Source organism: Caloenas nicobarica, chromosome 33, assembly GCF_036013445.1.
Source record: "Caloenas nicobarica isolate bCalNic1 chromosome 33, bCalNic1.hap1, whole genome shotgun sequence".
Taxonomy (NCBI): Eukaryota; Metazoa; Chordata; class Aves; order Columbiformes; family Columbidae; genus Caloenas; species Caloenas nicobarica.
In genome coordinates this window covers 1551646-1574932 of record NC_088277.1, presented here as the reverse complement: position 1 = coordinate 1574932, position 23287 = coordinate 1551646, and the positions used below count along the sequence as shown (strand labels likewise).

Here is a 23287-nt window from a genome sequence, read left to right as displayed (position 1 = left end):
CGGCAGCCCCAGGGCAAACCGCGGAGCAACCTGGACGCTCCCAGCTCCGCCAGCCCCTGTTCTTGCCCCGTTTCCCGCAGCCCTGGAGGAAGCTCCTTTGTTTGCTCGGCTGCGAGAGATTTTTCTCCACTGGTTCCTGCTCCGAGCTGCCGGGACCTGCGGGGCAGCCCGAGGCTGCTTCCCCGTGGCCCGGGGTGCTCTGTGCCTCAGTTTCCCTGTCTGTGAGTGGGTGCGGTGCCCTGAGGGAGGTCCCTGCACCCCCCCGCCCCTCCGTGGGCCGGGCTGGGCCAGCACCGGGCGCTGGGCTGGGCTGAGGCCACTCCAGGAGCCGCCGCTTTGCGACCGGGAGGTGAGTTGGGACCCCCCTGCTCCCAGGGACCAGCCCGGAGCACCCGGGGCCACCCACAGCCCCCACCTTTGGACACCCCTCCCCAGGGCACCCCCACCCCGTGGGTCGTGGGGAGCTCCAGAGCGGGCACGGGGGGAGGAGTGGGGTGAGCCCAGGGCTGCTGTGGGGCTGGGGGGCTGTGCTGGTGCCCACCCCACTCAGCCCGGGGTCCCACACCCGGCACGGGGGCGTCTCTGTGCCGCTGCCAGGGGGAGGCTGAGGGACCTGGGGGGCTCTGCCAGCCCCTCTGGGATCACCCCATCACCCCCTTTGCCCCATCCTTCCCCCCCCCACCCCACTCATGAACTTTCCCCAGGCGTGGGGCTGGGTTTGCAGGGTTTACAGCCCTGCGCTGGGCTGTAAAGTGGGGGTGAAGGTCGGCCCGGGGAACGCAGCTGCTCTGGAAAGTCCAGGTGAGGGACAGGGGGAGATTGAGGAGAAGCGGCGCGGTCTCTGGTGGGAGCCCTTGGGTGCTGCTGCTCCCCCCAGCCTGTCCCCCCCGTCCTGCCTTCCCCCTGCCAGGAAGGAGGGAGGAAGCGGAGGCTGAATTTGTCCTGCCCCAAGAACAGGATCCAGGTGTCCGTGTTTCCTGGCTGGGCCCCCGTTTCCCCCACAGGAGCGGTCCTGCCCCCCCGAGCCTCCATCCCCACTGGGTGCCCCGGGAAGGATCCAGGTCGGGTGCGCGGCTGCCTTGGCCCCTATCCCCCCGGGGTGCGAGGGGGAGCCGGGCACGGCGGGGCCAGGGAGCAGCCGAGGTCCTGGCCGCATCCCCTGGCCACGGGCCACATCCTGCCCTGCCCCGGGCTCAGCCGGAGCTTCCAGCCGCGCTGGGTCCGTGTCCCCTTCCGAGCCCCTAAGGGGCAGCCAGAGCCTGGGGGTGCAGGGGCTGCTGGGGACCGGAGGGCGTTTTGGGGAAGGGGCTGCGTGTCGGTGGGTTGCAGCCCCCGCTCTGCTCTTCCCCAGCCCCCCCGGAGCCACGCGGTGATGGAGACCACGACTTCGCTGCTGGACGCCGCGGCCGTCGGGGACCTGGTGCTGCTGGACCCGCTGACCGAGGAGTCGCTGCTGCAGACGCTGCAGGAGCGATTCCACCGCGGCGACATTTACGTGAGCGCCGGGCTGGGGGGGCCGCGGCGGGGTGTGAGGGCTGTGGGGAGCGGGATGTGGCGCTGGGTTCCAGCTCTGTCCCGCTCACCCGCAGACGTACATCGGGAACGTGGTGATCTCGGTGAACCCGTACCGCCCGCTGCCCATCTACACCCCTGAGAAGGTGCAGGAGTATCACAACTGCAACTTCTTCGCCGTCAAGCCCCACATGTGAGCAGGGGAGCCCACAGCCCTGGGGAGCCCTCGGTCCCCAGCAAGGGGTTGGGGGGAGCCCGCTCGCGGTGGCCTCACAGCTACAGAGGGGGCTCTGAAACCCCCAGACCCTTCCGGCCTCTTCCAACCCCTCCTCGTCCCCAGCTACGCCATTGCCGATGACGCCTACCGCTCGCTGTGCGACCGCGACAGGGACCAGTGCATCCTCATCACCGGCGAGAGCGGGGCTGGCAAGACAGGTAGAGCTGGGGCTACCAGGCACCGGTGGGGTTGCAAAGGGCTGGCGGGGTGGGGGGGACACAGCCCCAGCACCCACGGTCCCCCACGGTCCCCCACGGCAGAGGCCAGCAAGCTGGTGATGTCCTACGTGGCGGCTGTGAGCAGCAGAGGGGAGGAGGTGGACAAGGTGAAGGAGCAGCTGCTGCAGTCCAACCCCGTGCTGGAGGGTGAGTGGCCACGTCCGCACCCTGAGCCCGTCCCGGGGCTCAGTGCAGCCCCCCCGGACCCCCCGTAACCCCGTTCTCCCCGCACAGCCTTTGGAAACGCCAAGACCATCCGCAACGACAACTCCTCCCGATTCGTGAGTGAGCGGGGAACCGGGGCAGCGGAGCCGTGGGGAGCGGGGCCAAACCCCGCCGGGGCCACATGGACCCTGATGGGAGTGGGGGCGCAGGGGGGGACAGGGACACGGGCAGCGGGGTCCCCCCGCCCTGATCCCAGCCCCGTCCCTCAGGGCAAGTACATGGATGTGGAATTCGACTTCAAGGGGGAGCCCCTGGGAGGGGTCATTAGCAACTGTGAGTACGGATCGCCCACCTTGGGGGGGTCACTGGGGGTGTCTCCTGCACGTCCCGGTGCTGCTGACCCCTGCCCGCAGACCTGCTGGAGAAATCCCGCATCGTCCGGCATGTGAAGGGCGAGAGGAACTTCCACATCTTCTACCAGCTCCTGGCCGGGGGTTCGGCACAGCTGCTCCGTAGGTGCAGGACCCCGCACGGGAGGTCGGGGGGGCCGGGGGGCAGTGGCTGAACCGCCTCCTGTCCCCCCCAGAGCAGCTGAAGCTGCGCCAGGACTGCCGGCACTACGGCTACCTGAACCACGAGAGCTCTGCCCTGCCCGGCGTGGACGATGCCGCCAACTTCCACGCCATGCAGGTACCTCCCGGGGGGGGCCGGGGGGCTGTGACACCCCCTCACGCACACCCCAAAACGCATCCCCCTGAGCTGCCTGTGTCCGTCCCCAGGACGCCATGCGGGTCATCGGCTTCTCGCCGGCCGAGGTGACGGCGCTGCTGGAGGTGACAGCCGTGGTGCTCAAGCTGGGCAACGTGCAGCTGAGCAGCACCTTCCAGGCCAGCGGGATGGAGGCCTGCAGCATCGCCGAGCCGCGCGGTAGGGACCGGGCCGGGCACGGGGCAGGCGGGACCCCCAAACCGCCCCTGGCCATCCCCCCTGGCACCGCTGCCTCCCCGCAGAGCTGCAGGAGATCTGCGAGCTGATCGGGCTGGACCCCGGCGTGCTGGAGCGGGCGCTGTGCTCCCGCACGGTGAAGGTGCGGGACGAGACGGTGCTCACCGCCCTCAGTGTCCCCCAGGTGAGGGTCCGTCCCCAGCGCGGGGGGGGATGCCCGGCAGCCCCCCGGGAGCCAGCACGAGCCCCTCACCCCTCTTCCCAGGGCTACTACGGCCGGGACGCGCTGGCCAAGAACATCTACAGCCGCCTCTTCGACTGGCTGGTGAACCGCATCAACACCAGCATCCAGGTGAGCGCCTGGGCTGACAGACACCGGCCCCCCCGCCCTGGATGGGCCCCCGCCCCACGGCGGGCCAGGACACAGCCCAGCGCCCGCTGTGTCCCCAGGTGAAGCCGGGCGAGCAGAGGAAGGTGATGGGTGTCCTGGACATCTACGGCTTCGAGATCTTCCAGGTGGGCGCAGGGCACGTGGGACACGTGGCAGGACAGGGGGCTCGGGCACGACCTGCCACGCAGGACCCTTCTCTCGCAGGACAACAGCTTCGAGCAGTTCATCATCAACTACTGCAACGAGAAGCTGCAGCAGATCTTCATCCTGCTGACGCTGAAGGAGGAGCAGGAGGAATACGTCCGAGAGGTACCCCCAGCCCCCCCGGGCCCCCCAGGGACAGGGAAGTGCCGGAGACGGCTCCAGCACGTCCCTCCTCGCCGTGCTCCCCACCGGGAGCGCATTCAATGGCAGGAAGGCCGGGGGCGATCTGTGATCCCCGTGCCTGCGGCCGGACGTCCGGTTCCTGCCCCACATCAGCCGGGGGGGTCCCGGAGGGCAGGGTCTGTGCCCCACGCGTCTGTGGGTCTGTACATCCGACCCCCGTCTGCTCCCAGGGCATCCAGTGGACACCGGTGGAGTTTTTCGACAACAGCATCATCTGCAACTTGATTGAGAACGTGAGTTACCCCCAGTGGGGTCCCGGGCTGGGGTTCCAGCTTCCCCCATTGCACCCGGTGTGAGCTGGGGGGAGCAGAGCCCGGAGCAGCCCCGGTTCGACGGGTGGCACCGTCCCTCGCGGCACAGGGCACCGGCGGGATCCTGGCCATGCTGGACGAGGAGTGCCTGCGGCCCGGCGTGGTCAACGAGGACACCTTCCTCGCCAAGCTCAACCAGCTCTTCGCCACCCACAAGCACTACGAGAGCAAGGAGACGCAGAGCGCCCGGCACATCATGGACGCCAGCCTGCCACCGCGGTGCTTCCGCATCCACCACTACGCCGGCAAGGTCGGGCACCCCCCGGCACCGGCACCGCGACCCTACCCGGGGGCAGCCGGGACCCCCGGGGGCCTCTCCCCAGCTTTGCGCGGGAGCTGCGGGGCTGGAGATGCTGAGCCGTGACCCGCGGCCACCGCCGGCCCCGCTCCCGCGCCCAGGTCACCTACAACGTGACGGGCTTCATCGAGAAGAACAACGACCTGCTGTTCCGCGACCTGTCGCAGGCCATGTGGGCCGCCCGGCAGGAGCTGCTGCGCTCGCTCTTCCCCGAGGGCGACCCCCAGAAAGTGTCCCTCAAGCTGCCCCCCACTGCCGGCTGCCAGTTCAAAGCCTCGGTGGCCACGCTGATGAAGAACCTCTACTCCAAGAACCCAAACTACATCAGGTACCATCTCAGGGGGAGCCCCGGCCCCAGCCCTGCTGCCAGCGGGACCCCCCCTGCCCACCGCTGCCCTCCCCAGGTGCATCAAGCCCAATGAGACCAAAGCGGCGATGCTCTTCACGCCGGAGCTGGTGCTGGCGCAGGTGCAGTACCTGGGGCTGATGGAGAACGTGCGGGTGCGGCGGGCGGGCTACGCCTTCCGCCAGCTCTACGGCCCCTTCCTGAACCGCTACAAGATGCTCAGCGCCCAGACCTGGCCCCGCTGGGCCGGCAGCGACAGGTACGGGGCTGGGACACACAGGGGGGCCCCTGGTCCGGAGGCTGCGGGTCCTGAGCCCCCTCGCCCCCGCCACGGCGTAGGGACGGGGCTGAGCTGGTGCTGGCGGAGCTGCCGATCCCCGCCGAGGAGCTGGCGTTCGGCCACACCAAGATCTTCATCCGCTCGCCGCGAACCGTGAGTCTGGGGTGGGGGAGCGGGGGGACCCTGCTGTGGGGCTGCGGAGGGGGCAGGACCTGGCCCAGAGCCTGTCCTGGGGTCTCCTGGAGGCAGCTGCGTGTCCCTGTCCCCACTCGGCTCCCCAGCTGTCCCCGGCTGTCCCCAGCTCTTCGACCTGGAGCGGCGGCGGCAGGAGCGCGTTGCCCAGCTTGCCACCCTCATCCAGAAGATGTTTCGGGGCTGGCGGTGCCGGACCCAGTACCAACTGATGCGCAAGAGCCAGATCCTCATCTCCGCCTGGTTCCGGGGCCACCAGGTGAAAAGGGGGGTCCCAGCCAACTCCTCCCTCCCTGGACTGGGCCCCCCAGCTCTCCCGCCCCCCCCAGCTCACGCCGCCTCTCCCCACCGCAGCAAAAGAACAAGTACAAGCAGATGAAGCGCTCGGCGCTGCTCATCCAGGCGTACGCGCGGGGCTGGAAGGTGAGGGCTGGACACGGCGGGGGGTCCGGGGGCTCCGCGTGCCCCGTGGTGGGACCAGACTCATCCCCTCTCCCCGTGTCCCGTCCTTCCCTCCCGCCTCTCTCGCTCCCTCTCGCTCTGTGTGTGTGTCGGTGTCTCCTCTCCGGGCTCCCACCCTGCGCAGTCCCGTCGGCTCCTCCGGGAGCTGAAGCGCCAGCGCCGCCGTCACGGAGCCGCCACCACCATCGCCGCGCACTGGAGAGGGTTCCAGGTAACGGGGCCGCGCGCCCCGCCTGCTGTCTGTCCCGCTGTCCGTCTGTCTGTCTGTCTGTCTGTCTGCCCACCCTGTCGGGCTGCAGCTGCTGTCCTCTCTACTGGGGCCAATTGGGACAGGAGGAAGGGACGTGTGTCCCGCGGGGGGTGGCAGCGGGAGGGTGGTGAGGTCCTGTGTCCCCACCGTCCCCACCGCTGATCTCTGTCCCCACCGCTGATCTGTCCCCGCAGGTCCGCAGGGCGTACAGGAGATATTTCCGCTCCGGGGCCAGCGCCCGCTTGGCCAACTTCATCTACCGGCGGCTGGTGAGCGGGGACAGGGGGGGACATGGCACCTTCCCAGCCCAGGGGCTGCACCGAGGACCTTCCCGACCCCCCCGCTGCATTGTCACCCCCCAGGTGCAGAAGTTCCTGGTGGGGCTGGGGAGGAACCTGCCACCGCTGGCGGTGCTGGACCGGAACTGGCCCCCCGCGCCGTACAAGTTCCTGGCCAACGCCAACCAGGAGCTGAGGAGCATCTTCTACCGCTGGAAGGTGGGAGCAGGGGGGGCTCTGGCCGGGACCCCGCGTCCCTCCGTGTCCGTCTGTGCCGGGGGGTCTGCGGTGGCACCGACTCGCCCCCTCCCTTGCAGTGCAAGAAGTACCGGGAGCAGCTGCCGCCGCAGCGCCGGGCTCTGCTGCAGGCCAAGCTCTGCGCCAGCGAGCTCTTCAAAGACAAGAAGAGCCTCTACCCAAAAAGGTGCCGGGGCCCGGGGGGGGTGCATGGGGCAGTGCCGGGGCTGGGGGTGCACGGGGTGGTCCCGGCTCACGTCCCCTGTCCCCAGCCTGCCGCAGCCCTTCCAGGGCGAGTACCTGGGGCTGACGCAGAACCCCAAGTACCAGAAGCTCAACGCGGTGGCCAAGGACAAGCTGGTGATGGCCGACACGGTGCAGAAGGTGAACAGAGCCAACGGGAAGGTGAGTCCCCGTCCCCACGGCAGCGAGGGGGCGCGCGGGGCCGCGCTGAACCCGCCCTGCGCCTGCAGACGGTCCCGCGGCTGCTGCTGCTCACCAAGGAGCACCTGGTCCTGGCCGACCCCAAGGCTGCTCAGCCCAAGACGGTGCTCAGCCTGGGCGACATCCGCAGCGTCACCGTCACCCGCTTCTCCGACGGCTTCCTGGCCCTGCACCTCAAGGAGGTACCTGGGGAGGGAGGAAGGGAGGGGGGTCCCCGGGGGTCTGTGGCGGGGCTGACCCCCCCAACTCTCCTCGCAGACCTCCACGGGGGGGGCCAAGGGCGACTTCTTGCTGGTCAGCAGCCACCTCATCGAGCTGGTCACCCTCCTGCACCAGACGCTGATGGACACCAGGGCGCAGGCGCTGCCCCTGAACATCACCGACCAGTACGGGCGGGGCCGGGCGGGGCCGGGGGGGCGAGGCTCAGGGGGCGGAGCTTGAAGGGGTGGAGTTCACAAGGTGGGGTGGGTGGGGTGTGAGTCAGAAGGCCCTGATTGGCCCCTGAGAGGTGGGAGGGGGGGGAAAGGAGGCAGCTCATTGGGCAGGAGGTGGGGTGGGGCTGGGCGTGGCCCCTTCCCCACCCTCTGCCCCGCCCCTCTTCCCCCCCCCGCTCCAGGTTCTCCACCCGCTTCCAGAAGGGCGACGTGGCCGTCACCGTGGTGGAGTCACCCAAGGCGAGCAGCGACGGCCCCGTCTGCAAGAAGCGCGGCAGCCACAAGATGGAGGTGCTGGTGCACTGAGGGGACCCCCCAGCCCTGCCGGGACCCCCCCCTCATCCCACCGGGTCCTGGCACCGCCTGGGAATTGCTGCAAACCCATTAAAATGCTCTGGTGTCGGTACCTGGGCGGCGTCACACGGGGTGCTACAGGGGCACCCGCTCATGCTGAACCCCAGGACGCGGAGCCGCGGTGCTGGTGCAGGGCGGGGGCAGAGCCCGGAGCCCCCCCCCTCCCCGACCTCCTGCCTTCCCTGCGCCTGATTGCAGCCGGCTCGGCTGGGCGGCGATTGGAAAGGCCCCAAATTGCGGCCACTTTGCCCATTAAGTGGGAACGCAGCTCGCTGTGCTGCAGAGCAATTTCTGGGCGGCTGCGGGCGGCTGGCACGTGAGGTCCTCGGCACCCACCTGCCCGCAGTCCCCGTCCCCATCTCCCCCTGCTCGCCGTCCCCTGCCCTATGCGGGGTGCTCCCTGCTGTGCCCCCGCTCACCCAGCTGTTCCCCCCCTTGCCCAGCTGTTCCCTCCCCGGGCTGCGGCCACAGCTGCATTTAGGGACCGCAGCTGCCCCCAGAGTGGAGCAGGGGAACCGAGAGGAGCCACCGCACAGCCCCGGTGCCACCGCTGCAGCCCAGGGCCCACGGGACCGCCGCCGGTCCTGCAGCTCTCACAGCAGCAACCCCCCCACCACGCTGCCTTTTCTCTCCTGTGCTCATCAAGCTCTTGGAGAGGGCTGGTTTTTTTTTTTTTTCCTGTCCCCACACGTCACCCGCGTTACCTTCGGGAGCTGACAACTCCCCGTCACATCAGCATCAGCACCAGCTCCCAGGTGGGCCCTCGAGCATCCGTGCAGTTTGTCGCGCACGGGGGGGGCACGTGTGGGCACGTGTGCCAGGGCACTCGGGCAGCGCGTGCACGTGGGGGGGGCACGTGTGTGTGTGTGCGCAGGGGGGCACTTGATGGCACGGACGTGCCCCGGTTCCGAGGGCTCCCCCGCTTCCCGACATGGGCTGTCGCATCCCAGCGCCGAGGGGCGAAAGCCGTAAACAAGCCCATGGCAGCCCGGGGCAGCGCGGCTCTTCGCAGCTGCATTGCACTTGGCATCACACAAGTAGGTGTTATTAATTAATTAGGCCGTCTCTGGCCAGGCTCCGATTTAATTAACGTCCCCGGCACTGCAGATGCTGCCCTGGGCTGCACTGCCTCGTGAGCCGCCGCTGCCGCGTCCTTCCCGTGGGGCCACCGCGGCCGCCTGTTGCTCAGGCTGAAGTTGGTGGCTCTCACTTGTTGGTCTGTGCATTCCCCCTTCCCTCGCATCCCTCCGGCTACCCCCGGCTTTTCCTCCTCGTCCTCCACCTCTGCACCCCTCAGTCCCCCGGCCGGGGCGAGGGCGTGGAGGCAGCCGGGGTGGCTGGGATGGGGGAATCGGGATGCAGGATCCAGCCTGGGCTCCCACGAGGCTGAGCGGGGCTGGTGCTGGTGGTGCTGGCCCTGTCTGGGTCACAGGGGTGTGGGGACAGGCAGCCCCATGTGTGGCCAGACCTGGGAACATCCCCCATGGGCAGCACGGAACCTTGCAGGCCAGGATCCCTGGGGCGATGGGCACTGTCTACGCTACGGTGTGCGTTTGTGTGCACGCACGTGTGCAGCTGAATCGTTGTATATGTGTGTGGATGAATGCATGCTTGTGCGCACATCATGTGTGTGTGGTGGGCGTCCAGCTGCTCCCGGCGGTGGTGTGAGACCCCCTGAAGCCCAACCGCAGCACGACCGCCAGCAGCTGTGCCAGCGCGGCAGGGACAGGACCCTCTGGCCATGCGTGTGCCCACACGTGCCGATGGCTGCGTTGTGCTGGGGCGTGCGTGTCCCCCCGCGCCCGTGGCGTCAGGAGGGGCCACATGGGCACGGCACCGTGTGCTGGCCCCCGCCACGGCGCGGTGGGAGCTGGCGTGCCTGCGTGGGCGCGCTTGTGTCGTGGTGTGACTCTGCGTGTGGAACGGGTGCCTGTCGGTGACACGGTGCCTGCGTGGGCGTGCAGCTGCAGGGTGGGGGTACCACCCCCCCCGGCCCCCATTGGCGGCTCTCCTCTCGCCCACCCACGCTGTGCCATGGGCAGAGCCCCTTATTTAACTCCGCACAGCAGCCGGCACCCCGGTACTTCGCCATCAGCCGAGCCCACAGCGGTGCACCCCGCGGCCACTGCCCACCTCGCCTCGCCGCATCTCCTGCTCCGCGGCCACCAGCAGCGGGGGACACACCGGGTGACACCTGAGGGCTCAGCAGGTCTGTGCCCCCACAGTGCCTGGCCTTGGGGGCTTCCCGGGGTTCCTGGGGGGCTGCTGGGCCATGTGTCCTTGCCCAGCTCAGGCTGGGAGAAGGGAGAACTTGGTGAAGGTGCTGGGGAGGGCACGGGCCGGGAGGAGAGAAAGGGTGAAGATGCTGCTTGAATTTGGGGAGGACATGGGGGGATTGGAAGCAAATCTGGGGCTGGGATCTCACCGTCAGCAAGCGTGTGTGCCTGTGCATGTCAGGGGATGCGTGTGTGTGTGTCAGGGGACACGTGTGTGTGCTAACATCTGAGCCCCTGTTCGTCACCTCCGTGCACACGGGTGCTTGCGGTGGAGGGGGATTTACTGCCCCCCTCCCCACTCCCCGACGTCTCCGGGAAGCGCCGCGGTTCCTCCAGCCGCAGCCACGGGTGGGGGTCCCGCGGGCCCCCCCGTCTCCCGTGTCGCCGCTTTCCCTCCCCAGCGCCGGGGCCGGTTCCGGGCTCGTCCCGGGCTGCCCCGCGGCGGGGGCGCTGGCTCGGGCGGCCCCGGGAGCCGCCGCTCCGCCGCTGACCGCCGCCCCCAGGCCCCCCCCCGGAGGATGAGGAGCCGCCCGGTGCTGGCGGCGCTGCTCGTCCTGGCGCTGCCCCTCGCCCTCGCCCGCCGGCCCCCCGCCCCACCGGGACCAGCCGCTCCCGCACAGGTAGGGCTGTCGGGGGGGAGAGGCAGGACACCCCGGGACCCACCGGGACCCCGACCCCGCTCACCCGCTTCGCTTCCCGCAGGGGATGCCCGTACCGGAGCCGCTGCCATGGAGAGTCCCCGGGGCCGCCTACGCCGCCCTCCTGCAGCTGCTGCGGGAGGAGGACGCCGGTGAGGGCCGGGGGGACCGGGAGGCGAGGGCGGGGGGGCTGCGGAGGGTCGCTCGGTCCGTCCGGTCCCTGCCCGGTCCGGTCCCCGCCGCGCCGGTGTCGCTCACCCGCTTCGGTTTCTTCCAGGTTCCTCCGCGCCTGCGGCTCCGCAGAAGCGTAAGTCCCGCCCGGTGCCGGTCCCGGTGCCGGTGCCGCGGCCGGGCCCCGCGGCGCTGACGGCCGGTCTCTCCGCAGGGGACATGCACGATTTCTTCGTGGGGCTCATGGGGAAGAGGGCGGCGGAGCCCGGGCGGCCGGCGGGGCGGGGCAGCGGCGGCCCGTCCCCCCGGTGCTCCCCGGGGCCCCCCGCGGCCGGCGGGGCCCCGCTGCGGGCGGCGTGAGCGGGCCCGGGCCGTGCCCTGCGCCCCCGGAACGAGGCACCGGCACCGGGAGCTGCGCTGCCCACGGAGCGCGGAGCCGTCGTGGGACCCGCCGGGGCTGGAGCCGCAGCAGCGCGCCCGCAGCTGTACCGGGCCGGTGTTTGCACCCACACCGGGAGCTGTGCCTGTCCGTACACCGGGGGCATCCACCTGGCCCCGTGTACACCCCCCGGTTCTGTACATCTACACCTCTATACACCCACCCGGGACACCGGACCGGCTCTGTGTCTTGGCTGCGCCGCGCTGGGCCCCGGGACAGCTCCCGGGAACGGGCCCGCGGGGGGAACGGGGGAGCGGGGCCGGGCCGGGCTGCTCTTGAGCTACAGCGACCTGCCTGCCCCACGCGTGTCCCCCGGGAATGAAGAGGTGTCCGTGTCCCTCCCCGCGTCCGTGTCCCCGTCCGTGCCCGTGTCCTCGTGTCCGAGTCCCCGCCCGTGTCCGTGTCACCGTCCGTGTCCGTGTCACCGTCCGTGTCGCCGTCCGTGTCCCTCCCCGTGTCCGTGTCCCCGTGTCCGTGTCCCCGTGTCCCCGTCCGTGTCCCCGTCCCCGTGCCCCTGTCCTCGTGTCCGTGTCCCCGTATCCGTGTCCCCGTGTCCGAGTCCCCGCCCGTGTCCGTGTCACCGTCCGTGTCCGTGTCACCGTCCGTGTCCCTCCCCGTGTCCGTGTCCCCGTCCGTGCCCGTGTCCTCGTGTCCGAGTCCCCGCCCGTGTCCGTGTCACCGTCCGTGTCCGTGTCACCGTCCGTGTCCCTCCCCGTGTCCGTGTCCCCGTCCGTGCCCGTGTCCTCGTGTCCGAGTCCCCGCCCGTGTCCGTGTCACCGTCCGTGTCCGTGTCACCGTCCGTGTCGCCGTCCGTGTCCCTCCCCGTGTCCATGTCCCCGTGTCCGTGTCCGTGTCCCCGTGCCCCTGTCCCCGTGTCCGTGTCCCTCCCCGTGTCCGTGTCCCCGTCTCCGTGTCCCCGTGTCCGAGTCCCCGCCCGTGTCCGTGTCACCGTCCGTGTCCGTGTCACCGTCCGTGTCCCTCCCCGTGTCCGTGTGTCCGTGTCCGTGTCCCCGCCCGTGTCCCTGTGCCTGTGTCCGTCCCCGTGCCCCTGTCCCCGTGTCCGTGTCCCTCCCCGTGTCCGTGTCCCCGTGTCCGTGTCCCCGTGTCCGTGTCCCCGTGTCCGTGTCCCCGCCGCGTTCCTCCGGGCCGCGGGGTGGCGCTGTGGCCCGGCGGTGGCGGGCGGGCGGAAGGCGGCTCCGGCGGCGCCGGGGCGGACGGAGGGCGGGTCGGCGCCTTTGTGTGAGCCGAGCCGGGATGGTGCGGGGCGCCGGGCGGGTAAGCAGCGCCGCCGGCCCCGGGCTGTCCCCGCGGGGCCCCGCTCCGAGCCCCGGGGGCTCCGCGCCGCCCTCCCGCCGTGGGCCCGCTCGGGCCTCCCGCCGGGGCCTCATCCTGCCCCCCGGGCTCTTCTCGCCGCGGTCCCGGGCCCCTCGGTGCCCCCCTTGCCCCCCCCTCCGCTCCCCGGGGGTTCCCGCCGCCCCCCCCGCGCTGCTCCCGCTTCTCCCGAGGCAGCTTCGGGGGTCCCTGCCCGGCCCCCCGTCGCCCTCCGGGGCCTTTTCCTGCCCCCGCTCCCGCCTGGGTCCCGTTTTCCTCCTGTCCCTCCCCGCAGGGACCCCAGCGCTGCTGGAACTGCCCCTCCAGAGCCCCGCGGGTCATCCTCCTCATCCTCATCCTCATCCTCATCCTTCTCCTCGGGCAGGGCCCCCCCGCCGCCATCCCTCGGTGTCCCGGGGGCACCGTCCCCAGCTCCTCCGTGCCCCGTCCCCTCCTGCAAAGCCTGCGCTGGTTCCTGGGGTCGTTGTGCTCTGTCGTGGGGCGGGGAAAGGCTTTTTTAGGGCCAGAGCTCCTGGCGTAAGTTCACGGGGTCCCTGGGTGGCCTGAGAGTGGGACGGGGTGACAAGGGCAGCGGGACGGGGTGACAAGGGCAGCGGGACGGGGTGACAAGGGCAGCAGGATGGGGTGACAAGGGCAGCGGGATGGGGTGACAAGGGCAGCGGGATGGGGTGACAAGGGCAGCAGGACAGGGTGACAAGGGCAGCGGGACGGGGTGACAAGGGCAGCAGGACAGGGTGACAAGGGCAGCGGGATGGGGTGACAAGGGCAGCGGGACGGGGTGACAAGGGCAGCGGGACGGGGTGACAAGGGCAGCAGGACAGGGTGACAAGGGCAGCGGGACGGGGTGACAAGGGCAGCGGGACGGGGTGACAAGGGCAGCGGGACGGGGTGACAAGGGCAGCGGGACGGGGTGACAAGGGCAGCGGGACGGGCGGGAAGGACGAGCTCAGGTGGGAATTGCCGGTGCTGCGAATACAAACCGGCCAGCTCAGGGGGCTCCGAATGATGGTGCCGGTGCGGGGGAGGCAGAGGAGGAGCCCCAGGGGTGGCAGAGGAGCTGCCGAGAATCCGGGGTGAGATCCCACCTGCAAACCCAACGTTACCGGGAGGGCGCAGGAGTGACCCGAAGCAAAGGTACCGAACGGCGGTGGCTGCAGGAGACCCAGAGGCGAAGCGACCAGCGTGTGGAGTCCGAATTTCACCCTCTGGGCAGGAGCGTTGTCCCTGGCTCGAGGATGGGGGGACGGCTGCGTACCAGGCACCGATCAGGGCTCAGTTTCAGAGTTGAGCGGGGCTGCAAGGCAGAGGGACCTCTGGCCGTGCCCACATAGAGGCAGCAACTTCAGGCTGTCACTGGCAGAGCAAACAGCTTTTTATTTTGTCCGTTTGCACCTTTGTGCATCTTTCTCTTTGCTTCCCAAAGAGTCAGTCTCTGAAGTTACAAGGTTAGTTTTAGTCAACCTCCATCTAAGCGGCTTATGCAGCTGCTTCTCTGTTGCTCATCAGGAAGGTGGAAAATTTGAGGTATGACCAGAACGATGTCTCTTTGGTTGTCAAGGTGTTAAACACTTTGCATTTTCCTCTCTCTAGAGCCCCTTGCCCTGCCAGTTTCTGGATGCCAAACGCCTCCTGCTCCCGCAGCTGATGAATGTGTGAAGAAGCAGCTGACCAGGAGAGGGACACTTAAGCAGCTGCTAAGATGGGCATGAGGATCAAGTTGCACAGCACCAACCACCCCAACAACCTGCTGAAGGAACTCAACAAGTGCCGGCTCTCTGAGACCATGTGCGACGTCACCATCCTGGTGGGCACCCGCTCCTTCGCCGCGCACAAGGCCGTCCTGGCCTGCGCCGCCGGCTACTTCCAGAACCTCTTTCTGAACACGGGGCTGGATGCCGCTCGGACCTACGTGGTGGATTTCATCACGCCGGCCAACTTCGAGAAGATCCTCAGCTTCGTGTACACCTCGGAGCTCTTCACAGACCTCATCAACGTGGGCGTCATTTACGAGGTGGCCGAGCGGCTGGGCATGGAGGACCTGCTGAAGGCTTGTCACTCCACCTTCCCCGACCTGGAGAGCTCGGCCATCACCAAGCAACCCTCCCTGGCCGTGGGCGAGGGCCGCTCGGGTCCTCTGAGCAGCACCTCCTCGGACCAGAGCCACTCGCTGGGTGAAATCCGGGGCACTGGGGAGCATTTTGGCCCCGAACGGAATTACATCTTGCAGGGGGAAGCGGCCAGTGGCTACAAAGAGGATGACAGGAACACGGTGGTCGAAGCCAGCCAGGCTCTTCCCCTGCTGCATTCCCAGCAGCCTCCCAAGACGGAGCAGGAGTCAGATCAGGGGCAGTTTGCTCCTGCCGCAAGCGTGGCCGCCCAGCCCAGCCTGGGCGGGGTGAGCATGGTTGTTCCAAACACTACGAGCTCCTGCCAGCAGTATAAGGTCCAGAGCAATGGTGACTACGGCAAGGGCGGCTTCTTTACCGCTGACCCTTCCCTGGACATCTCCACGGGGAGCAACTCCTGTCCCAGCAACAGCGACCACTCCAAAGATCAAGCGTTTGGGCAAATGGACGAGCTGCAGCTGGAGGATTTGGGTGACGACGAACTGCATTTCGAAGATGCCAGCGAGGAGCTGGGCCCGTCGGAAGAGGTTATTGAGCTGAGTGACGACAGCGAAGAGGAGCTGGCCTTTGAGAACGACAGCCGGGACAGCAAGGCCATGCCCTGCCAAGTGTGCAAGAAGGTCCTGGAGCCCAACATCCAGCTGATCCGCCAGCACGCCAGGGATCACGTCGATCTCCTCACCGGGAACTGCAAGGTCTGTGAAACCCACTTCCAGGACCGCAACTCCAGGGTCACCCACGTCTTGTCCCACATCGGCATCTTCCTCTTCTCCTGCGACATGTGCGAGACCAAGTTCTTCACGCAGTGGCAGCTGACGCTGCACCGACGGGAAGGGGTGTTTGACAACAACGTCATCGTCCACCCCAGCGACCTGCTGCCGGGGAAGGTCGCGGCGTTTGGGGGAGCGCCCGGCTCGGAGCTGGCGTGCGCTGCCTGCGGGAAGCCTTTGGCCAAGGATTTCCACACCGTCCGCAGCCACATCCTGGACCACGTGAACTTGAAAAGCCAGACGTGCGGCGTGTGCGACCAGAGGCACCTCAGCCTCTGCAGCCTGATGTGGCACACCCTGTCCCACCTGGGCATCGCCGTCTTCTCCTGCTCCGTTTGCGCCAACAGCTTCGTGGACCGGCACCTCCTGGAGAAGCACTTGGCCGTTCACCAGAACGTGGAGGAGGCTCTTTTCCGCTGCCACTTCTGCGGCCAGAGCTTCAAGCTGGAGGCGGCGTATCGGTACCACGTCAGCCAGCACAAGTGTGGCGGCGGCCTGGAGATCCGCCCCGGCTTCGGCGAGCGGCTCCAGCCGCCGGGCCTGCAGAGGAGGCGGCTGCCGGAGGAGTTCCTGAGCGAAGACTTGGCGCTGCCCAGCCAGCCGGGCAACAGCAAGTACAGCTGCAAGGTCTGCGGGAAGAGGTTTGCCCACACCAGCGAGTTCAACTACCACCGGCGCATCCACACCGGGGAGAAGCCGTACCAGTGCAAGGTGTGCCACAAGTTCTTCCGTGGCCGCTCCACCATCAAGTGCCACCTGCGGACGCACTCGGGGGCCCTCATGTACCGCTGCACGGTGTGCGGGCACTACAGCTCCACGCTCAACCTGATGAGCAAGCACATCGGCGTGCACAAGGGCAGCCTCCCCCCGGACTTCACCATCGAGCAGACTTTCATGTACATCATCCATTCCAAAGACGCGGAGAAAAATGCGGACAGCTGATGGGGCGAGGCAGGGCCAGCAAAGGAGCAAACGCTAATTACAGAAGCTGTGGAAAAAGTGTCATTTATTTTATTTAATGGTCAGGCGTCATGGATGGAATCCTCCTCTTCTGTTTGTTTTTTTGTTTTGTTTTAATCTTTTTTTTGGCCTTGCTAGGGCTTTTTTAGATTGGTGGCATTGTACAAATTAACAGCACGTAAGCTACATCACTGTTTCCAAGGAGTCTGTCGTGTTTACTTACCTCTGGTCCTGTTAGAGGCCATCGAGTTATGTGTTTTTAGCATTTCTCACTAGGTTTTGAATCTAGATGATATATATTTTTTTTAACCTTTTAGCCCATTTGACTAGGCTAACCCTCAGTTTGAGCTTGTCCACAAACTGATGCTGCTAAGATTTTTCACACCTGACCTCAGCGGAGAGGGACAGAGCCAGAGCAGGATGGTGCTGGACTTGAAGAGAAGGATAAAAAGAAAGAGGAAGAAAAAAGGAAAGAAAGAAAAAAAAAAAGACTTGTTCTTGGCATCACTGGGGTCCTGCTGCTATTGCGAGGAGATGAGCAAAGTGTCACAGCGTCAGTCGGAGTCGTCGCTCCGTGTCGGGAGCGAGAAGCAGCGTGTGAGTACGTGTGGGACCGAGGAGGGTCGGGAGGAGGAGGAGGGTGGTTGTGGCTGCAGGGGCAGCTCTGGCAGCGCCGCGGCTCCGGGATCGGCTCCGGGATCGGCTCCGGGAGCTCTGCCCGGTGCCCGGGAGGAGCCGAAGAGCCGGAGCAACGCGTCCCAGGGCCACCGGAAACGCCGGAGAGCAGCGGCGCTGCAGATCCGGCAGAACCGACGCGGCGAAGCTGTTGCCTTAACTCCCAGGAAGGTCCCTTTGCCAGGACTCTGCTCTCAGCCCAAGGGGTTCACCGCGTCCTGGACGCGTCTCGTGGCAAACGCGCGCCGCAGGCTGTTGTTGGCGTGACGCGGGTCCGCTCGTCCCTCGCCGAATTGCGCTGTGACTTCGGCGGCCGCTCCTCGGGGTCGGCCCTGCGCCGGCCGTGTTTACCGCAGGAAGGGTGGGGATCGGCTTCTTCCCGTGTTGTCCTGCTGTGGGGCAGAGGTGGAGAGGAACAAATATTTCCGACGCCGCAGCACGAGTTCTGACTGCCCTTAGGTAACTCGTTCTACCTCACAAACAGGAAGCGCTTGGGGCTCTCGAGCCACGGTCGTAACAAACGGGCTCCTGCGCTTCTGTAAAGATAAGCTGTTACAAAACAAAACTAGTGATTTGCAAACCCCGTCAACTCATCCCGCTTTCCCCTCCTCGCGGAGGGACAAGGAGCGGCGCGGGCTGGAGAGACAGGAATTCCCGGGGGCCGCTCTCCCTGCTCCGCTGTGGCCTTGGGCAAGTCACTTCACCTCTTTGCCTCAGTTTCCTCATCTGTAAAATGAGGGTGGTGACTCTTGTGGTACGTACCTACCTCCTGGGAGCGCGGCAGAGGCTGCCGGCTCGCACCGGCGGCGAGCGGGAGATGCAAAGCGCCTGGCGAGTGCTGACGTTGAGCATCCCAGGGAAGCGCCAGCGCCAGCTCCATCCTTTCCTGTTCTGTAGCAGTTCCTCGACACAGCAGTGTTATTTTTCTCCTTTTTCCCTCAGTCCCGGTAATATCGGCCAGGTTTGGGGCCGGCTGCCGTCGCCCCGGGGGTTGTGACACCGGACTTGTCCTGATTTCAGTGCCTGGAGCCTGTTTTCCGCGGAACGGAGGCGCCGGGCTGCGCCGCGTCTGCCGCTGGGGCTCTGGTTTCCAGACCTGTGACCGAGCAGTGTTAGCTCAGTGTTGGTAAGTTCAGAAAAAAAAGAAGTAGTATTTTGAGCCCGCGCAGCACAACGTGGGAGCCGAGGGCGGTTCGGTGGCGGCTCCTCGGAGCTCGCGGATTTAAGGGGTTTTTGCTCCGGGGGTGGCACGATGGGCTGGGACGGGGCGGCCGCGACCTGCCCTGCGCTGGAGATTGCGATGAAGGACGAGGGGGCAGCTGAGGCTTTGGAAAACCGCGTCCTTAGAGCCTCGGGACCCTCCTCGAGCGGCCCAGAAGCTCCGATGAGCTTTGGGATGGGGCGGCCCCGCGTGTAGCTAAGCTGTGAAGAAAAGCCTTTTGTGCACATAAACCAAAAAAGAAGCTTTTACACTGAAACTCGAAACTCAAAGCCAGCCCACCCTCCTGAAGCCCACTCTGTATTCTGGTTGTTTCGGGTTTCGGGGCGGGGGGGATGCGCTCGGGTCGCCGGCGTTGCAGCGTCTTGGATTCTTTCCTGTGTTGTCAGGAATCGAAACCCCGACACAAAATCCCCCCGAAAGGCAGAGCTTTGAGCCTGGGCTTATTCCGATTCCTACAGCAAAGTTCAGTCTGATTCTCCCCTTTCTCAAAGGATCCAGGTCTCTTATCAGAACAATTAAGCAGAAGAAAGAAACAGAGTTGAATTGCTGTCTAACCTTTTTGTTAAGTTAATAGTAGGTACTGACCTCCTGATATTTAAGTGTTTACTATCTATTTGCTGTAAAGTTTTGTATATTTTGTAAACTTTCCCCCCAAATAGTAGATGTCTAAAATCGTTGTACATCGGGTTCTTTTATACTCCATTGTTCAGCACAAAGTGTGGTTTTTATTTAGAATAATAAAATGGAAAACGTTGACCTCTTGTTCCTTGCCTCTCTGCCAAAACTTGCTGCTTTAAATGCGCGGATTATCGTTTCTGTCTCTTCAGGAGAAATGGACCCAGTAATTGTTGAAGTTCACCCATCGGGGTGGTTGGGGCTTTATGGGGGATCCAGCAAAAGGATTTGCTGGGTCTCCAGCCCCGGTCGCTGCTGGGACTGTGAGGGTTTATCTGAGGTCTGCGAACAAAGCTGCAGACGCACGAGGACAATTTAAAACCACCAGTTTAATAGGTAAAATACCAAGTTTTTACATATTTAAGTAACTTGAACTTGCGCGTGGTGCTGCCCTGGTTGTGTCTCACCTCAAGCGCCTCGTTATCGCGTGTTTATCTCCCGTGTCCCATCGCGAGTGGGACGATTCGGGATCAGACCCGCGGGTCACATCAGCCTGAAGCTGCCACCGCGTCCCCCGAACGGTTTGGGGGCCGTTGGGCTTGTTCTGCCGGCACGGGAAGGAATGTCCCTGTGCACCAGGAGCCCTGAAGTGTTTAGAGATTTACCCCCCGGCCCTGGCAGAGCCGTTCCCGACGCGTGACAACCGTGTTCCTGGGTTAACCCCCGATCGCGGCTTCTCCCGCAGCCGGGACATCCTGCCCGCCCCCCAGCATCCTGTCCCCAGATCTGCTTATGCTTCACTTTTCTGAAAAAGCGTTTTCTCGAGCAGCTCAAGGCTCTTTGGGAGATTTATGGACTCCCTTCCAGCGCCTGTCGATTTTTCCTCTTCCCCTGCCCGGGGCTCGACCTGCAGCACGTGATGGAGCAGAATCCGGACAGCGATGAACTTTCTGTGGATGCTCCGGTTCCTCCCGCAGCCGAAAGCTGCCAGGAGATGCTCTAAAGGAGACTGGGAGGAGTGGGACGGGTCTCCTGCCTCAAACCACAAACTGGGAACCCCACTGGTCACACTGGGAAGCAGCTGCGCCCAGTCAAACGAGGTTTTAAGCATCGCTAATTTACAGTTTGCGAATTGTTTTCAGGTTGCTGATCCGGAATCGTCCCTCCCCTTGTTACAGCTTGGGGCCGCGTCGCCTTCATTTCTGTGCAATCAGGAATCAGGCTTTGGGCTGTTTGCCGGCGCGGGGGCGAGAGGTTTGTGTCCAAAGGGCTGAATTTCCTCTCCTGCTCGGGGTGGCATCGCAGGATTCACAGGCTCGTGTGGAAGCGACAGTCGGGGCGGCAGAGAAACTTGCGGTGACAGGACAGGACCGTGTGTCCCGGCCCAGGTCAGGTCGCACGGGACAGATTTGTGTTCGGATTCCGAGCAGGCAGCGTAACGCGCTTCGTTACCACGAGTGTCTCTTTTGGAGAACAAGAAATATCTCTTTCTCACGTCCTTTCTGTAGCTGGATGAGTCCGACGCAGCGGCACATCAGAGGCGAGATGTCCGCAGCTCCCGCACCCCCTCGTTCCGCCATCGGCCGAGACGCGTTGTCCAGAAGCAAAGTGTCTGCTCATCACCAGGAAAAACGATCCCGCGGCCCCCCAGTGATGAGCAGGAGAGTCCGACCCCTCTTAATTAACGTTGTTGTCCTTGGTGATGACGATGGAGTGCTGCGTGGTGGAGGAGGAGCTGCCGGCACCCTTGGGGCTGCCTTGGTCCTTGGGGATGTACTTGACCACGGCGGAGACGAGCTTGCTGCGGAAGTTCTTGCTGAGGAAGTTGTAGAGGACGGGGTTGAGCACGCAGTGCAGCAGCGTGAAGCAGTCGATGATGTCGTAGAAGAAGTAGAGGAAGTTGGCGAAGGCGCAGTGGAGGATGATGTGGTTGCCGTCGAGGGTGAGGAGCGTCAGCATGACGTGGAAGGGCAGCCAGCTGATGAGGAAGACCACGATGTAGGCGTAGATGAGCAGGCAGTGCTTCCCGCTCTCCGGCTTGCTGCGCCTGATGAACCGGGCCGTCAGGACGTTGAAGGCGGTGATGATGGGGAAGGGGATGAGGAACCCAATGGTGGTGGTGGCCAAGCTGACCGCCAGCGCCCACTCGTCGTAGGTCTCGAAGGGGGCCATGAAGATGCAGATGGGCTCCCCGGTGTTGACCAGCTGCATGTGGGCGACCTCCAGGAACGGGATGGCCGCCGCCAGGACCCAGCTGCAGGCACAGACGATGCGGCGCGCGCGGTGCTGGTGCCGGCGCCAGAAGAGGGAGGAGCTGGTCAGGGACACGTAGCGATCCACGCTCAGGCAGGTGAGGAAGAAGATGCTGGCATACATGTTGGCGAAGTAGAAGTAGTGGGTGAAGCGGCAGAGGAAGCTGCCCCAGAGCCAGGTGTAATCCAGCATCACCTCCAGCATCCAGATGGGCAGCGAGAGCAGCACCCCCAGGTCGGCCACTGCCATGTTGATGATGTAGAGGTTGACCAAGCTCTTGTTGCCCCGTGTCTGCCAGTTGACCCAGATGACGAGGAGGTTCTCTACCAAGCCCACCACGAAGATGACCAGGTAAAGGATGAAGAGGATCACCCGCTTGACGTTCTCATCCAGGCTGAACTCGCAGAAGGTGTAGGTGTGGTTGAGGAGGTGGAACAGCTCGGACCAGTTGTGGTAGTCGCCGTACTCGCTCAGGACGGTGTGCGTCTCGGCGGGGGCTGTGGTCGCCTCAGCCATCCTGGCAGCTGCGAGGACGGGGAAAGCGCTGAGCCACGTCAGACGACAACCGCACGTCCCAGGCAAAACGCAAGACGCAACCACAAGCTGCCCGTGTCCCCATGTCCCCCCGTGTGCTGGCTGTGCCCCGTCCCTCAGCCGGGGCCCGGGCCCAGGGACAGGCAGTTCTGGGGACCAGTGGAGGGGACCCGACCCCAGCCGTGCCGCCCGCATGGTGTCCGGGGCACGGGCAGGTGCCCGGACCGTTAAATGTCCCGCTGACCGTGTCTGCTCGGCTCCACACCAGCACGACCCCCCGTCCCCCTCGCTCTGCCCGTCTTGCAGCCGCATCACTGGGAGCCCTTGGGGCTTCCAGGTAGGTGACAAAATTATAAACTTAAGGGAAACGCGGTTGACCTTAACATCCTTTTATTGCCCCAGGCGTGAGAGCTCCGATCGCGGCACAGCTGCGTTCGCGGACCCCGTCCAGCCCGGTGCCGCTGGACGAGCTTGCACAACCCACCGTGCCCGGGGGGCATCAGCCCCGCGGCAAACGGCTGCCCCCCGCCTGCTCCCAAAACCGTGGGGCACAGCAGAGCAACCCCTGGGGCTCCTTGACCTCCCACCCTCGCTGCCGGTCCCCAGAGGTGCCTGGGGGAGCGGGGACAGATGGACGCGGTGGGGAGGGCGCGGGCGGCTCACCGGCGGCGGAGCAAAGCGGCGGAGCGGCTGCTCGGGATCCTCTCGGTTGGGCGGCTCGGACGCCTCTGGGAGCCACGGGGCTCGGGGTGGGGGGGCTCGGTGGCCTCTTCCCGGCAGGAAATGACCGTGGTGGCCCCACATCCTGAGCCAGCCCCGCCGTGACATGTCACCGGGTTTCCAGCCCGGGACTCAGCTCCCGTTCGGTGGAGGCCCCGGGCAGGTGTCGGTGCCGGGGCTGCGGGTGCCCAGGGCTGGAGCGGGACGCCCCGGGCAGGTCCTGTCACCCCCGTGGGACCCGGCTGGGGCTGGATCCTGCCCAGATCCTGCTGCGACCATGGGCAGGAGGGGAAAACGCGTCTGGGATGGACGCGGCTGTGCTGGGTCCCCCCCGGCTCCGGGGATGCTGAGGGGTTGGGGTGAACACGACATTGACTGGTCCTGATGCTCCCGTGATGCCGGGGTGAGCTCAGGGTATTGGGGGAAAAAGGGCTGAAAAGGGAACTTCTCTGCCAGCTCAGCGCCGCCCGTCGCACTGAGCCGTGGCAGAAACAATTCTGCCTGGGCAGCAATTAATCCCAGCGCGACAATCGCCCGGTGGGTTGGCCGGGGAAGGGAGGGGGCCCAGCCCTTGCCTCAGCGCTGGGGAGGGGGCTGACAGGCAGAAAATTTTGCATGGGGCTGCAAGTCCCGCGAAACAATTGCAGGAAATCTCCTTTTTGAGCGCAGACAAGACTCTGCGATCAACAATCGGCTCGGAAGGAAGGCACGGCCGGCACGGGGAAGCACGAGGGCACTGATAAGTCAGGTCCCACAACAACAGCCCGGCGCAGGT

At 65.9% G+C, this 23287-nt stretch overlaps 4 protein-coding genes across 5 annotated transcripts; 3 read left to right on the top strand and 1 right to left on the bottom strand.

The window, feature by feature from the left end:
* The first annotated feature begins 284 nt into the window (after nucleotides 1-284).
* Nucleotides 285-7807, top strand: MYO1A (myosin IA). 2 transcript variants are annotated; one of them, XM_065654537.1, is made up of 29 exons: nucleotides 285-349; nucleotides 1352-1495; nucleotides 1590-1705; nucleotides 1853-1947; nucleotides 2050-2154; nucleotides 2242-2288; nucleotides 2442-2505; nucleotides 2586-2684; nucleotides 2759-2862; nucleotides 2952-3099; nucleotides 3183-3301; nucleotides 3383-3469; nucleotides 3568-3633; nucleotides 3713-3817; nucleotides 4066-4128; nucleotides 4256-4456; nucleotides 4606-4832; nucleotides 4909-5109; nucleotides 5190-5283; nucleotides 5432-5581; nucleotides 5677-5745; nucleotides 5909-5995; nucleotides 6229-6303; nucleotides 6397-6531; nucleotides 6630-6736; nucleotides 6822-6954; nucleotides 7023-7175; nucleotides 7252-7379; nucleotides 7610-7807. In XM_065654537.1, the coding sequence occupies exons 2-29, from the start codon at nucleotides 1373-1375 to the stop codon at nucleotides 7731-7733; spliced, it is 3225 nt and encodes a 1074-aa protein (XP_065510609.1). In that variant the 5' UTR covers nucleotides 285-349; nucleotides 1352-1372; the 3' UTR covers nucleotides 7734-7807. The 2 variants fall into 2 exon arrangements, with proteins under 2 accessions (XP_065510609.1, XP_065510610.1); XM_065654538.1 differs by lacking the exon at nucleotides 5909-5995.
* Nucleotides 7808-10575: 2768 nt separating this feature from the next.
* On the top strand, nucleotides 10576-11226 carry TAC3 (tachykinin precursor 3). The gene is made up of 4 exons (XM_065654194.1): nucleotides 10576-10677; nucleotides 10760-10847; nucleotides 10973-11002; nucleotides 11081-11226. The coding sequence occupies exons 1-4, from the start codon at nucleotides 10576-10578 to the stop codon at nucleotides 11224-11226; spliced, it is 366 nt and encodes a 121-aa protein (XP_065510266.1).
* A 1277-nt stretch (nucleotides 11227-12503) lies between these two features.
* On the top strand, nucleotides 12504-17111 carry ZBTB39 (zinc finger and BTB domain containing 39). Its single transcript, XM_065654521.1, has 2 exons — nucleotides 12504-12580; nucleotides 14228-17111. The coding sequence occupies exon 2, from the start codon at nucleotides 14337-14339 to the stop codon at nucleotides 16473-16475; it is 2139 nt and encodes a 712-aa protein (XP_065510593.1). The 5' UTR covers nucleotides 12504-12580; nucleotides 14228-14336; the 3' UTR covers nucleotides 16476-17111.
* A 2284-nt stretch (nucleotides 17112-19395) lies between these two features.
* On the bottom strand, nucleotides 19396-22533 carry GPR182 (G protein-coupled receptor 182). The gene is made up of 2 exons (XM_065654522.1): nucleotides 22456-22533; nucleotides 19396-21782 (listed from the first exon to the last, which is right to left on the bottom strand). Exon 2 carries the CDS (start codon nucleotides 21772-21774, stop codon nucleotides 20683-20685), a length of 1092 nt encoding a protein of 363 aa, XP_065510594.1. The 5' UTR covers nucleotides 21775-21782; nucleotides 22456-22533; the 3' UTR covers nucleotides 19396-20682.
* Between the last annotated feature and the right edge of the window lie 754 nt (nucleotides 22534-23287).

Excerpts from the sequence above, each read along its gene's own strand:
- MYO1A (XM_065654537.1), top strand. The coding sequence starts at position 1,373 with ATGGAGACCACGACTTCGCTGCTGGACGCCGCGGCCGTCGGGGACCTG. Across the intron at positions 2,289-2,441 it reads ACGACAACTCCTCCCGATTC|GGCAAGTACATGGATGTGGA; the intron begins GTGAGTGAGCGG and ends CCCGTCCCTCAG. Across the intron at positions 2,685-2,758 it reads GGGTTCGGCACAGCTGCTCC|AGCAGCTGAAGCTGCGCCAG; the intron begins GTAGGTGCAGGA and ends TGTCCCCCCCAG.
- TAC3 (XM_065654194.1), top strand. The coding sequence starts at position 10,576 with ATGAGGAGCCGCCCGGTGCTGGCGGCGCTGCTCGTCCTGGCGCTGCCC. Across the intron at positions 10,848-10,972 it reads GCTGCGGGAGGAGGACGCCG|GTTCCTCCGCGCCTGCGGCT; the intron begins GTGAGGGCCGGG and ends GGTTTCTTCCAG. Across the intron at positions 11,003-11,080 it reads GCCTGCGGCTCCGCAGAAGC|GGGACATGCACGATTTCTTC; the intron begins GTAAGTCCCGCC and ends GTCTCTCCGCAG.
- ZBTB39 (XM_065654521.1), top strand. The coding sequence starts at position 14,337 with ATGGGCATGAGGATCAAGTTGCACAGCACCAACCACCCCAACAACCTG.
- GPR182 (XM_065654522.1), bottom strand. The coding sequence starts at position 21,774 with ATGGCTGAGGCGACCACAGCCCCCGCCGAGACGCACACCGTCCTGAGC.